The 13,549-nt window shown below is 44.1% G+C and overlaps 1 protein-coding gene across 1 annotated transcript in view; it reads left to right on the top strand.

Annotated features, from left to right (window-relative positions):
• GSR (glutathione-disulfide reductase) overlaps window positions 1–13,549 on the top strand; it is a 175,813-nt gene that overhangs the window by 35,972 nt on the left and 126,292 nt on the right. The window contains exon 3 of the mRNA XM_069237415.1: window positions 7,290–7,378. Within this exon, the coding sequence (XP_069093516.1) occupies window positions 7,290–7,378 (89 nt within the window). The remainder of the gene's footprint in view (window positions 1–7,289; window positions 7,379–13,549) is intronic.

The following is a 13,549-nucleotide window of genomic DNA, read 5'->3' as shown; positions in this document are numbered from 1 at the left end:
CAGTGCCTCACCACGGACTCAAAGCATGTCAATGTTGAGGGTCTTTGAGCGTTGGCCTCAACATTTGAAGAGGGCTAAGGTGTGTGGTTCTCCTGTGGTGTGAACTTTTGTTCTGTCTTTGCCAAACGGCAGCAAGTTCGAGAAAGTCCAGCTTGAACCTCTTCTCTGGAAAGGGGCTAGAGTTTTGCAAGGAATGCAATGCATTTCCCATATTCTGCAGGCAACATAGTCACACTGCATCTATTTAGTGCTTGGCTGCAGGGAGAGAGAGATGTTTCAAAATATGTCTAAGGTTGGTTTAACTATTTTAATTTTCGAACTTGGAGTGTTGCTAATTATTAATCTAGTTTTTTAGATGTAAAACTTCCATAAATTGAACTGCTATTTTGGTGCTTTGCTTTGTTTGTTGTCTTTTGTATTGTACATTTTAGTTCATGTACAAGCATTATGATTATGATGATATTATGATCCCTTCCTAGATTTATGACTTCAAATGTAAATGAAGTAGAAGAGCATTTACGTGTCAGTGGCAATCAGTTGCAACCCTACTCGACCTAGCAACAACCATTGCAAAAATCACAGTTCACTCACTGGAATGTTGACTGTTATTGCCGAAGGCAGTTGACTTTGGATAAAATCTGTCTGGATGCTGGTGAATGTAATCCGGAAAAGCTAATTAGTGTATGGTAAAACAGGTTACACACCAGACTGCCCTGGAATTGAAACGGTGAACTAAAGTTGAATGCCATCCTGCACAGAAAATGCCCCACATTTTCATTTAAAGCCAACCATATTACAGTTGTGGCTCACCCTGCGGTAAAGGGGCAGGGCGTGGCGAGCTGCGGGTGAGGTGGAGGGGGGACACAAAGCACAACATTACATTTTTTAATTAAAAAAAAAAGTACCTTACTGCGCTGCACTGCTCCTCTAGCTCCACTTTCAGGCGTAGGCTTCCAGCCTGCCCTGCAGCCAATCCTAATGCTGCTTTCATGCTGCTGGTAGCATGAAAGCAGCGTTAAGATTGCCGGGAGCGCCCTGGCTTGGCGCTCCGAGGCATACTGGGAGCATCTGCCTGCTGTCTCCAACCTGGCAACACAGTGCCGGGTTAGAGGAAGTCCAGTACGCATGTGTGTTTGGCCGGCCCGAGACAGCTGGCCAGATATACATGCACACTGAGGGGAGTGCTGCGCACTCCCCCTCCGTCCCTGTCACGCCCCATGGCCCAATGAAACAATAATAAACATTGCTTCTGCTGGCAGGGGGTCTGTGCTCCTCCACGATAGCGGAGGAGCCGCCACTGCCATATTAGCTTCTAAACTATTTTGTTCCATACATAAGTTTATTCTGCAATAGTTACATCACTGTAACATTCTTCAGTCTTTCAGTTGTGCCGCATTATTTTCTCTCTGAAAAGTTGTCCCTTTTCAACTCAAAATCGTAAATATTTTTTTATCATTTGTTCTATGCATTTTAAACCTTTTATGGTTCTTCAGGAGATATAATTGTGTTCATAATAAGTTCATCTGATTTGAGTAAACGAGAACCAGAATATACCTGTAACAAATTCATATTTCCTGATGTGGGAAGACCTGGCCTGGCAGGTTGGGCTGGACTGTTCCCATGGGGAGCAGGGTCAAGAATTATTTGCATATCATTGGGTCCAAACAGGGGTGGCATCGTGAGCAAAAGAATGATGGATTCAACCCAGATCTGTGACTGAGTGTTAGAAAAGTCTCACCACTCCATCCACTATCTTTTTGTGTTGCTAATGTCACAGGAAGTGGTAAGGGTATTCCCAGACGTGGGTCCCTTGCTCACTGTGCCACTGGATTGAAGCTAGCCTGGCTGATGAGGGATGATACCCCAACACTGTTCCCACAATGCTTGTTTCCGGTCTATAGAAAATCTGGCCTGGCAGTTTGGGCTGGACTGCTCTCATGGGTAGCAGGGTCAAGACAGATATGCCATATGGCTGGGTTCAAACAGGTATGGCATGGTGAGCAAAAGAATGATAGATTCATCCCAGACCTGTGACTGGGGGTGAGTGTTTGAATAGTTTCAGCACTCCGTCCATCATCATCTTGTGTTGCTGTGCAAAGGTCTTGGTCAAAGATTCTTAGAGTTCTGTTGGGATGTAGGCTTTGACAGTATTTTGCAGTTAGCAGTGTATTTTCTTTTAGTCTAACTTGTATGTAAGCTAGACAACAATGATAAGGCCTATTCCACTACCAATTGCTAGGTGAGTTAGAGGCTAGAAACAGAGAAGAAGCACTCTACTCCCAGACCCCACTAACAGTCAGCAAAAGCTGGTGGGACCATCCTGGAAAATCACTCTCCTGGTTCTGTGCATCTGAAACTATCATTGTTTGGGCTTGAAAAACTTGTGGGATTGCCAGCAAACATAGCAGCACCGGTAAAAGCCATTGGGGATATATTATTTCTGTCTGAGTCTCGTCTCATTTTCTCTCAAAAATGCAAAGATCAACTCTAACAATTATGATTTGTCTCCGCCAAGTCCTCACTCAGCCATTATTCAGTCAATTGAGTCATGTCCAGTGGGCTTTTTAACCCCTTTATGAATGTGTACACATCAGTGAGATGGACAAAGCAGCCTCGACTAAGCCCTCAGTTTTTGGCTCTCCTGTAGGTCCTTGTCTGACCAATATATTCTTAATATTCATCAACAATATTGTGCTTATATTTGCGTCTCTTAGTACCACCTTTTTTTCTAAGGTCACTGTCACATTCTGCTGGAGGCAAGCTATTGTGATCCTCCTGGTGTGCAAGAAAGGGGACACTAATTCTACAGACCTGAACAACTCTCTACCTATTTCCTTTTTGATGTTTGTGACAAAAGTGGCTGAAAGTTGTGCAGACAACTGTCATCCTTCATTGATGCCAGTAGCATGGTAGGAGGGGCACAGGTGTGCCCACCTTAATACTGAGCTAGCGTTCCTTGCAGTGATGGAGAAGCTGTGGATGATCCATGATGATGAGGGTGTTTCTGCCCTCACCTTAATAAATCTTTGTATGGCATTTCACATTGTCTCCCCAGCAATCCTTTTAACTGGTCTTCTTTAAGTGGGCGTCAGAGAGAAGGCTCTCTCCTGGCTAAGTTCCTTTCTGCATGATCAGGCCCAGGCAGTAATCCTCTCTTCTTTTTAAGTCTGCATTTCATGATTCCACTTTCTGTGTTCTGCGTGGCTCCTCTTTCAACTTAACCTATTTATCATTTTTGTCGCCCTGCTTTTAAAGTTGATTTGATCTTATAATCTAGAGGTCATGTCATGTGAGGACAACATACAAATTATTCTGACACTACATGTAGATTCCCATACTTCGCAATCCAGCTTTAGGGCTTGTTAGTCTTCAGTGGCCCTTGGATGAACAGCAGTTTTTTAAACTCAATTTTGACAGGACAGAGATGTTAATAATTGGAGGCTCCTCCGCTGTGATATGGTGTAAAGACTGGTGGCTCTTTATTGGGCAATTGCTGCATACCTGTTCTTAATGTTTACAGCGCTGGTTTTATTTTGGTCATAATTTGCACTGTTAAGCACAAATCTCTAAATTTACTTCTGAAAACTTTTGAGATCGATGTTACTGTTTCTTCTCACAGATTCATGGTTCACTGTCCTTCATGCTATCATGGGATTGTATCTTGACTACTGGAGTGCACTTTGTCTAATCTCAAGTCACCAGCTTCAAAATCTTTTTTTTAAAACATTTTTATTAGGTTTTGTAGCTCATAACAAAAAGGACACAAGTGAATGACCATTACAAACAAAAATGCAAATACAAATCGGTGATTCCCTAATAGTGAATGAGGAGATTATATGACAAAACATTGGCTTATCAACAATTTGGCGGGCATGGCAAAACAAATTATCTACATCAGTGATTTTGGGCTAAAGGTGCATCATCAGTATCATCTTGCAGGTCCAGGCCATTGTGGTCGATCCAACAACCCCCTTACTTTGCGAAACTTGCACTGGCACCCTCTGCTCCTATACATCACTCTTTCTGCTGACATATAGAGGTCCATTCCTTTTCTCCATTCTGCCATAATAGGTGTGTCAGGGGCTCCCCAGTGTTTGGCCAGGTCCCTTTTTGCTATTACTAAGCCTAAGTTACATAATATTAGTTTCATCCGTGGGAGGTCTAGGTCATTAGGTATGCCTAAAAGCACGTATTTAGGGTCCTCAGGTATTGGTGTCCCTAGTATTGTGCATAGTTCCAGGAGAACATTTTGTCAGAATAAGTGAATGGCTGGACATGTCCATAATGTGTGAATGAGATCCCCCCTGTATCCCCTACATCTCAAACAGACTGGAGAAGCTGCCTTACCTTTTTTGTGGACATTGCTGTAAACTGTAACCTTTTTGTTACTCATTGGTGCCCACAGCCTGTGCCGTCAAAGAAATAGAACCCAAAATGTCTTGATATTGAAGGAAAATGTCAAGCCAAGAAGATTTTCACTACGGAAAATAATAAAACCAAATACTATGTGATGAAAATGCCCCAAGGCAGCTCCATTAATAGGGTAGGAAATAGCAGATCACAATAGAACACAACCTAACCAGGAAACCCTTTTGAACGGTTATGGATATGTTTTGGGCAGATATACAAGGGCAAGTAGGATAAACTAACTTAAATGAAAGCTCTAGCCTAAGCTGTGCAGTAGAGGCTTTCTGTATTTCCTGGAAACCTGCAAACAAAGCAGAGGGGGAACCTGCGTACCTGCACAGTTTTGCCATTTTTTGGCCAATGATTGAGTTTGGTGTTGGTTAAACAGAGCAGAGGGAGCACAGGAAGTAGACTAGAAGGATTCAATACATAAACATGAGATTTAGACAAGGCCAGAAGAAAAGCATCATGAGAAGGACCAAACTGTTGAAGAGGTTCTGTCAGACTAGAGAGCGAATCTGAGTTTGAGTATCAGAAAGATAAAGATAGAATTTGCTGGTCAAGATGACAGGGATAAGCTAGCATTGACACTCAAATTTCAGAAGAACCCATACCCCAAAAATTGGTCATTACCATTTGGATCACCATGGGTAGGAGAGTGAGTACACCCATCCCCTGCTGCTCATTGCAGCAGTGTTGTCCATAACTTCTGAAGGGAGGGAATATACCTCTATAGATAGCGTTTGAGACTGAGGAGCATCTGTGCCCAGCTCCAGATGGATCGGGCACATTTCTGTGATGCAGATCCACATTTACTTCACATTTCTTTGTCAGGAAAATATGATCAGACAAACTGAAACAAGGGAGGTAAAATCTGCTTCTTCACAAGACACTCCCTGCTTGTGGTAGCCTTACAGCAGAACTAAAATCCTTATTTAGCACATCCTGTGTGAAAAGAGGGTAGCTAGTACTGGCTAGAGGATTTTATGTTCTCATACCAGGAGCTGCCATTTGTTGGTGTTATCTAAATGCAATGGATACATAAGACTTTTCAGAGGAAGTGTACATAGCATGACTTTTATCATGCTTTGATAGTTTCCCTACACAAATTTGTTTTCCCTTCTTGTTTTCCCTACTTTTGAATAAATTGTCACCCATTGTTTTTTGTGTTATTCCTCTGCCATCTTGTCCTGTTACACATACACATAGACATACACGTACAACATGTTTGAGCTTGTCAAACTCGCCCAGCGACAGATGCAATGTTGAGAACGTTGGCAAGTTAGCTTCACGTTAATTTCCATTCATTCAGGAGATATAGACTGTGTATTTTGGCATGCCGAAAAGATAAACTGTACACAAAGTAGAAGTTGCTAAACAAAGTAAAAGTGCAAACCGAAATCGGTCCTCGTATATTAGATAAATAGAACCTTCCAAAAATATAACTTCTTTACATTTTGTTTTTTTCTGAATACATTTAGGCCCTCATTTGGACCTCGGCGGTCTTTTTCAAAGACCGCCGAGGTACCGCCGTGCTGAAGACCGCCAGTGCAGGCGGTTTTCTGCACAGCGTATCATGACTGCTGGCAGCCCTCTGTACTTTTCCTGATGGAGAGCCGCCAGCAGCCATACTGGCGGTCGGCGGTGAAGTGGAGGCTGCTCCACCGCCACGTCATCAGAACACCGCCCACCGAATCACGTCCCAGGATTCGGTGTGGCGGTGTTCTGGTGACAGAGAGCTGGTGGCGGAGCAGCCCCCATGGATCCCGTTCCCACCCGGAGGATCACCGGACCAGGTAAGGTGATCATCCGTTAGAGGAGGGGGGGTGTTGTGTGCATGGGGGTGTGAGTGTGTAGAGGGTGTGTGTGATTGCATGTATGCATGCGGGTGGTGTGTTGTGTGTATGGGAAATGTGTGTGTTTATGTCTGTGCATGTGTGCGTGTATGTGTAGTAGTTGTGTGAGTGTGCATGTAGAGGGGTGGGGTTGTGTGCCACTGTTTTTGGGGTGGGTGGGGTGGGGGGCCCTGACACCTTTGTTGGGTGATAGCGGGGTCGTGGGTTTGGGGAGAGGACTCGGGAGGGGTGGGGGAGACCCCTATCAGTGCCAGGGAACAAATTCATGGCGGTATGCAGGGTCGTGATACCGCTGGTGGTCTAGTCACGGCCGCCGGGCTGGAGACCGAAGTCTTCACCCCAGCGGTCGTTACCACCGGGCAGTCCGAGTGGAGAAGTGTCGGTTTGGCATGGCAGTTACCGCCATGCTTGTAATTTCATTTTTTTTACCGCCGGCCTGTTTGCAGTATTTTCGCCACTTCTGCTCCGACCGCCATGGTTGTAATGAGGGCCTTAGTTCTTTAGTTAATTACTTGCACAAAATGTGAATATGGGATAGCACGTTTTTCTGTATGTTTATGTAGTGCTTATAATGTACACAATAATCATGATCTGTTATTTTAATGAGATAGTTTAAGTGATCTCATAAATTCCTGGATTCAGACCAGTGCATGCAATGGCCAACAGTTCTAACATCTGACAAAGTGTAAACAAATGCCAGGATGAATGGCTTGGTTTCTATAGTGCTAACAAAGCAGTTACAACAAACATCAGGATAAACAAACTTAAATATTTTTTTTTAATGAATTTACCCTATGGACATTTCATGCAGAAGCAAATGTATTTACTTTATGTCAACCAAATAATTATCAGTTGTGATACATTATGTATCAGAGCTGTTTTCTTAGTAACAACCTCTGTAATCCATTGTGCACAGCTTTTTTTAAATAGAAATGATTTTAGAGTGTGATTGTGTTACAGTTACTCAACCATAGACTCAAGCTGTACATTTCTCTTAATTGACTTTCTATGTTGTTTCTTACACAGGTGATGTGGAATACTGCGGTGCATGCAGAATATATTCACGATCATGCAGATTATGGTTTTCAAACCAGTGACGTTAAGTTCAACTGGAGGTTCGTACAAAGATGGTTTTCTTTTCACGTTGAATTACAAGTTCTCCCTTCATGCAGTTGTCTCCACAGTTGACTAAGTGTCTGAAATTCAGACAGGATTCTCCTTTGTACTGTTTTATAGTTGCATTTTCATTGGCTCTCTTACCTCTAATGTTGCTCAGAATCACATTTGCAGATCAGTAGCGTAAGACTGGGGTGTACTTGGATGTAAGAGTGTGTAGTGAAATATGTGTTTTTGACCACTGACTTTGTGTTGCACCACTTTGCACCTGGCCTAGCTGTCCAGTGTTCACCAGTTACAGACTACATTTTGTATTCAGTTTAGCCTTAGATTCATTCTGCCTATTGAATTTATCGTAGCATTAGACAGTAGCTATGTTAAAGCTGCTCGTAATTTTCCACATTGTAAACTGTTCATTCTGTCTTATTTTCGTGCTCTTTCTCACCGAAGAGCTACGACATATTATCACCAAAGAGCTAGTCCATTGTATGGAGGAGTTAGTCAGCATGATAAGGATGTACTAGACTGATGTTTATGGTACAGCAGGGAACGGCTTAGGCTTGGGAGAGACACGTTGGGAAACTGTCCAGTTCGAACCTGTTTCTGTCAACCCTGACCTAAACTAGCCAGCATGTTTGAATTGCGAAATGAGGGGGATTTTCCAGAAAGCTCCTTTTGTTTTTTTAAGATATAAAAAGACCCAGTGCAACAGTGAGAGGGTGAGTGACCTCAATCAGGATTCTAGACGTCGGATGTCTGATATCTTTCCCGTGAGGGTGGAGATCTTTCTCTTTCGCAGTCGAACGGGGTCATCGTCTTATTGGCATGAGAAAGATGAAGAACTTGGCAGGCCCTACAGTGATGCATTTTTACTTCATTATTTCCTTTGCATTATAATATAAATACTTATATTTGCTGTGTACATTGCAGTGGATAATCATTTTGGTATGTTTTCCTTTCATTGCTGTGACTATTTTTAAACGTGTGCTTTCAACATGCTGATCTTTTAGGAACCTCGTGGTGAAATAATAAATGTCTTTGAACTGAGAAGTGCATTCCAGGGAGTTTTGTCAGCTCGGTCATTGGTGAAAGCAAAACAGAATGTTAGTCTCTAATGTGGTCTATGTGAGGAGTATTTCAATGTTGTGCATGATGTTCAGCCATGTTATCTGATTATGTTTTTGTGGTCATGTTTCAGACTTTTTGTACATTGAAAGGAACTTCTGTGACTGCAGTTTCTTTCAGTGTTCCGAGCAAACCACTGGGCTGGCAATCATTTCTCAATTTGACAGATGGTAGTCTGTCAGTTTGGGAGAGGTAATGTCCTCTGCCTCTCTTACAGAGTACTGTCCGTCAAATGCTAAGACTAGACTATTGTGATGTTTTCCCATTAGGTCTTCGTACACAAATTAAACAAACTATGGATTATGTAGAGAAAGTTATTCACCTAATCTTGAGCATTAATAAATACCAAAACGTATGAGTACAGTTAAGGGTTGTTGACTCCTGGCAAAAGCAAGAATATGTTGATTGAGTACAGCAGGTTAGAGTCCTATGCAGGAAAACATTCAGCAGGTACTTAAAGGGTGTTAATGTGTGGCCGGAGAGAAGGTGTAAATACAGTTTGGTCTGTGTGGGGAGTGTTTTGTTTGGACAACACCAAAACAGCTGGAGCTACTCATGTGGTGTTGCATATGCATGGAGTAGAGCCAAACTTGTGGTTGTGGTGATTTGTTCCGGCTAAGATGGCTGTGATCCTGTGGTTGGTTCTTCCATCCACTTCTAGATGGTTATTGCTTCTATCTGCGGGTTGTGTGATCATTTTGGGAAGATCCAGGTTTTCACTGTCTTCTTGAAGATGGTCTTGGATGTTTCAGTCTTTGCCAGATGAGACTGACAAGGGTGAGTTGCTGTTATAGAGAAGGAGGTTTCACTTTGCTTTTAGTCTTGGGTTGATGGATGGCTATGTGGAACTCTAGTCTAGAAGGTCGATTCCCTTCTTTAAATATCTTTGCAGCTTTACAAGATCTAGATCTCTCTAAGAGTGATAGAGAGTCTTTAAGGCAGGGCGTCTGGCATTTAAAAGCCACTGAAGTGTTCAGAGGACATGTGAGATGTCATCTCATACTTTAAGGCGTAGTAGTTGTTTTGCATTCTTTGGTGTAGAAAGAGCAGGGCTCCCGGTTTCAGTCTTTTTGCATACTCAAGAGTAGGCATGACAAGGATGATGGTAACCTCGTGCTACTGAGTGGGAAGATTTGTTGTAGAGGGTACCTGATGTAGAACGCACTTCATCTGATTTAGTTCTTTTGTGGACAGGGGTGGCGGTGTGACTAGGATAGAAAGTAGTCCTTGATCACAATAAGGCGTCAAACTTGTGTGAATTGCCCTGATTGCATTATGTGTTCCTGGGGCAGATAGTTATTCCATTATTTTAGATTGTTAGGATCTTTCTTAAAGACTGATTAAGTATAAAGTGATTCCTCTGTCTCAACTGGTTGATGCCGGTCTAGCCCTGAGACATCTAGGTCGCTTGGCTTTTCCAGCTTTGAGATGATCTCCGTGTCATTGGCTTAGTTTTCATCCGTTAGGTAGACAAACTTGATGATCTCTGGTAACAAGTTCAGGTAGAGGTTGAAGAAGAGTGGTGAGATGATCAGGAACTGTCTGAATGAATGATACTGAATCGGTTGGAGAGGAAGGAAGCGATCCAGTCAAGGCTTTTTCCTTTGATTCCAAAGCCTTCTAGCCTCTGTATGTTGGATTGGTGACTAATATGTCAAATGGGGGGGACAGGAAGTGTGGCTAATCCAGTCGTCCCAGTGTTTGTCTTCTGGTCATTCCAAATGGAAATCAGAGCAGATCTGGTGTCTGTTCCAGGGTAAAAACCTGCTTATTGGCCTGAAAACTAGTTCTTTTTGTCCATGAAGATGTTGACTTGAGCGAATGCTGTTTTTTCAATTGTTATGATGTTTCGAAGTTTGACAGGAATGTGCTAGATGATAATGAAATACTGACAATGCTCCTAGGAAAAACAGTGGTACTCATTGAGAGTAGAATATTTCTGAAGGTTTGTTCAGAACAGTGGTTTGAGGATGAATACCTGAGACAGGTAGACTTGCACAGATGAATGGGAGACTGAGCATTGATCGAAGGAGGCCAGAGTCTGATGTCTGGTGTATTTTTTTAATCTTGGTCTCACTGTGCTGGGTGATCCTTGCTTTTGAGCTGTCCTTCTAGTGTCTTTTCTTTAGCCACAAGATGGTCTGTGAAGGTGTTTCAGAATGTTGAGACTTGGCATTTGTTGTAATTGTACATTGGGTGTTATGGAATTCCCTGAGGATTCTGTGAAGTGATTTGATAGGGCATTTGGCCTTAGAGATCCGGTGTAAATAGTGTAGTCTTTATGCCTTTTTGTTGTATGCTTAAATACTGTTAGTTTTCTGGAGATATGCTTGTTCATAATGATTGGAACTGGAGTTCACCATTATCTGTTTGTTGAGCTGAGGAATCATAGGTTGATTGTTTTGTCACATGGATGTCTCAAGAGCTATGAGTTTATAGAATGGATTCGTGGAAGAGTTTGGCAATCCATTGTAGAACTAATCTATTTTTTTTATTTTGTCAGGAGAAGCGACTGCTAAGAGAGTCAAATACACATGTTAAGTTTCTTCTCATGTTTGTTGGTGGCTGTGGTTACTACTTTTGTGCTTGCTCTTGCATGAAAGGTTGACAGCAAAGAAGAGTGTCTCCAGAAGATAGGGAGATTTCCTGTCAATCTGATGAGTCTAGGCAGTGAGAAAATGTGTTTTTGTGTGTGCGTGTGTGTTTGTGTATCTTATTTGACTGAGGTCTGTAATTCAGCAGAAAACTGCACAAGAAGGTAGACTCCGACAGCATAGGGCTAGGAGTGATTTGCACTCTCTTGGCAATGTCTCTTTGTGATTTTAAATGATTACCCAGAAGCTGTTTGCAGGTGAGCCTGCTGTGACCTGGAAGTGGTGTTCCCCCTCCCACTCCACCTCCTCTGCCCTGTGAAGCCTGTTCTTGGGACCTAGTTGAGCCGGTCCAGGAATCTGGAGACACCGGAGGCCCGCTCATCTACAATGGCTCTCTGCGCAGTGGTGGTGCGGCACCTGCTGTGGAAAGAGGTGTTCACCACCTTGCCCTGAGTTCGATTTGATAGATGCTCTTTGATATCTAGCTTGATCTGCAAGGCTGGGCCTGCAAAGCATGGCTAAGTGACTGGGGGCTGATGCATTGGAAGTGGGATCCCTTCCTTATGCTTCCTCATCCACCATTACTTGGCCTTGGGAGGCCCAAGGACACTGCTTTGGTTGGAAGTTCGGGGCGCGCCTGAAGTCTTCACCAGTATTCAAGAAGTCCTTATCAATATTCAAGTAGGCCTCTAACAATGTGAATTGTCTGCTGGCCTTCCTCTCCCTAGTTGTTTAGCGCTCTGTATCAGGGGGTGGGGGACATGGGCAGCGGGATCAAGTTCCTCTCTACTTTGTTGATTCTACACACTTATGGACTCCCTGCAATGCTGCCACACTTCTCATTCCCTTGGAAGGGCTACCTTTATATGAGATTAAGGCCGTACTCCTAAAGTTATCATGGTGACTCAGCACTGGTGCCTGCTTCTGAAGTGAGTGACCTGAACCCTTAGTTGGCCACAACTCAGAGCGAAAGCCAGGACGACTACCTCCTGGTGGCCCAAACCCTTAGTTGGTCAAAATATGGAGCGGGGACCAGACCACAATAACCTCTAGGTGATAGATCGACTCACATATGTCTGAAGTCTTTAGAAACATTCCCATTATAAGTGAAAAATAGGGCCGTTCCCTGCTTTAGCCAACAGAAATAGCGATATATACGAGTCCCACCCACCTAGAAGACAGACAAAACAGTCCATCTGGAGTAGGTACTGTTGTTACTTCAGCGACTTACTCCACCATCATGATTCTGTACACAGTACAAAGTAATCTAAACTTCACTCCATCAGAAGATTGGAGAGTTGTGCTATAAGTCTTTCTACTCTACCAGGCTTTTACTCTGCTAAATTGTAAGTCTTCTTCAGTGGTAAACCACACTACTGTGAAACCCTGGTGATGGCAAGGGAGTGGGTGGAGGAGAGGAGTAGACCTCCAGGCCTGACTTGGGAAACTGGAAATCCTCTGTCACAGAAGTGTAATACTGTGTTCGGTGGCATGTGTAGCTGCAGATACACATGCTGTGCATAGTCCGCCGTCTGGTGTTGGGTCGGAGTGTTACAAGTTGTTTTTCTTCGAAGAAGTCTTTTCGAGTCACGAGACCGAGGGACTCCTCCTCCTTTGTTTCCATTGCGCATGGGCGTCGACTCCATCTTAGATTGTTTTTTTTCCGCCATCGGGTTCGGACGTGTTCCTTTTCGCTCCGGGTTTCGGGACGGAAAGATAGTCATAACTTCGGAAAACTACGTCGGTATTGTTTCGTTCTGTATCGGGTTAGATAGAATCGACACCGAATCGTGAAGAGCTCCGGTAGCCCTTCGGGGTAACTTCGACCCCCCGTCGGGGCCTGGTCGGCCCGACTGCGTGTAACATCGACACCGATGGAACGGACCCCGTTCCGATTCTGTCCTAAATGCCACAGTAAATATCCATATACAGACCAACATTTGGTCTGTAACTTGTGCCTGTCGCCCGAGCACAAGGAAGAAACGTGTGAGGCCTGTCGTGCGTTTCGGTCCCGAAAGACGCTCCGTGACCGAAGAGCCAGAAGATTGCAAATGGCGTCCACGCCGACAGGACAACGAGGGTTCGAGGAACAAGGAGAAGAAGAGGAAGCCTTCTCCATCCATGAATCGGACTCGGAGGAGTTCGACGTCGAAGAAACCGTGAGTAAGACGTCGAAACAAACACCACACGGGAAAACAGACAAGGCCCAGGGGACGCCACTGCCAACAGGCCATGGCCCAACCCATAAAATAGGTGACCGTCCATCGGCACCGAAAAAGGGCGAACTGGTGCCGAGATCGTCCGACTCGGGTCGAGACACAGGCACGCAGCAATCTCGGGACCGAGAAAGTGCTGCCGAAAAGGGTCGACGCCGAGACAGCGGAACCGAAGCTGCTCGACGCAGAGACAGCGGCACCGAGGATGATCGACGCCGAGAAAGCTCGACTACAA

Source organism: Pleurodeles waltl, chromosome 1_2 (genome assembly GCF_031143425.1).
Source record: "Pleurodeles waltl isolate 20211129_DDA chromosome 1_2, aPleWal1.hap1.20221129, whole genome shotgun sequence".
In the NCBI taxonomy this organism is placed as follows: domain Eukaryota; kingdom Metazoa; phylum Chordata; class Amphibia; order Caudata; family Salamandridae; genus Pleurodeles; species Pleurodeles waltl.
The sequence above is the reverse complement of the archived record's forward strand: the minus strand, read 5'-3'. Positions and strand labels throughout refer to the sequence as shown.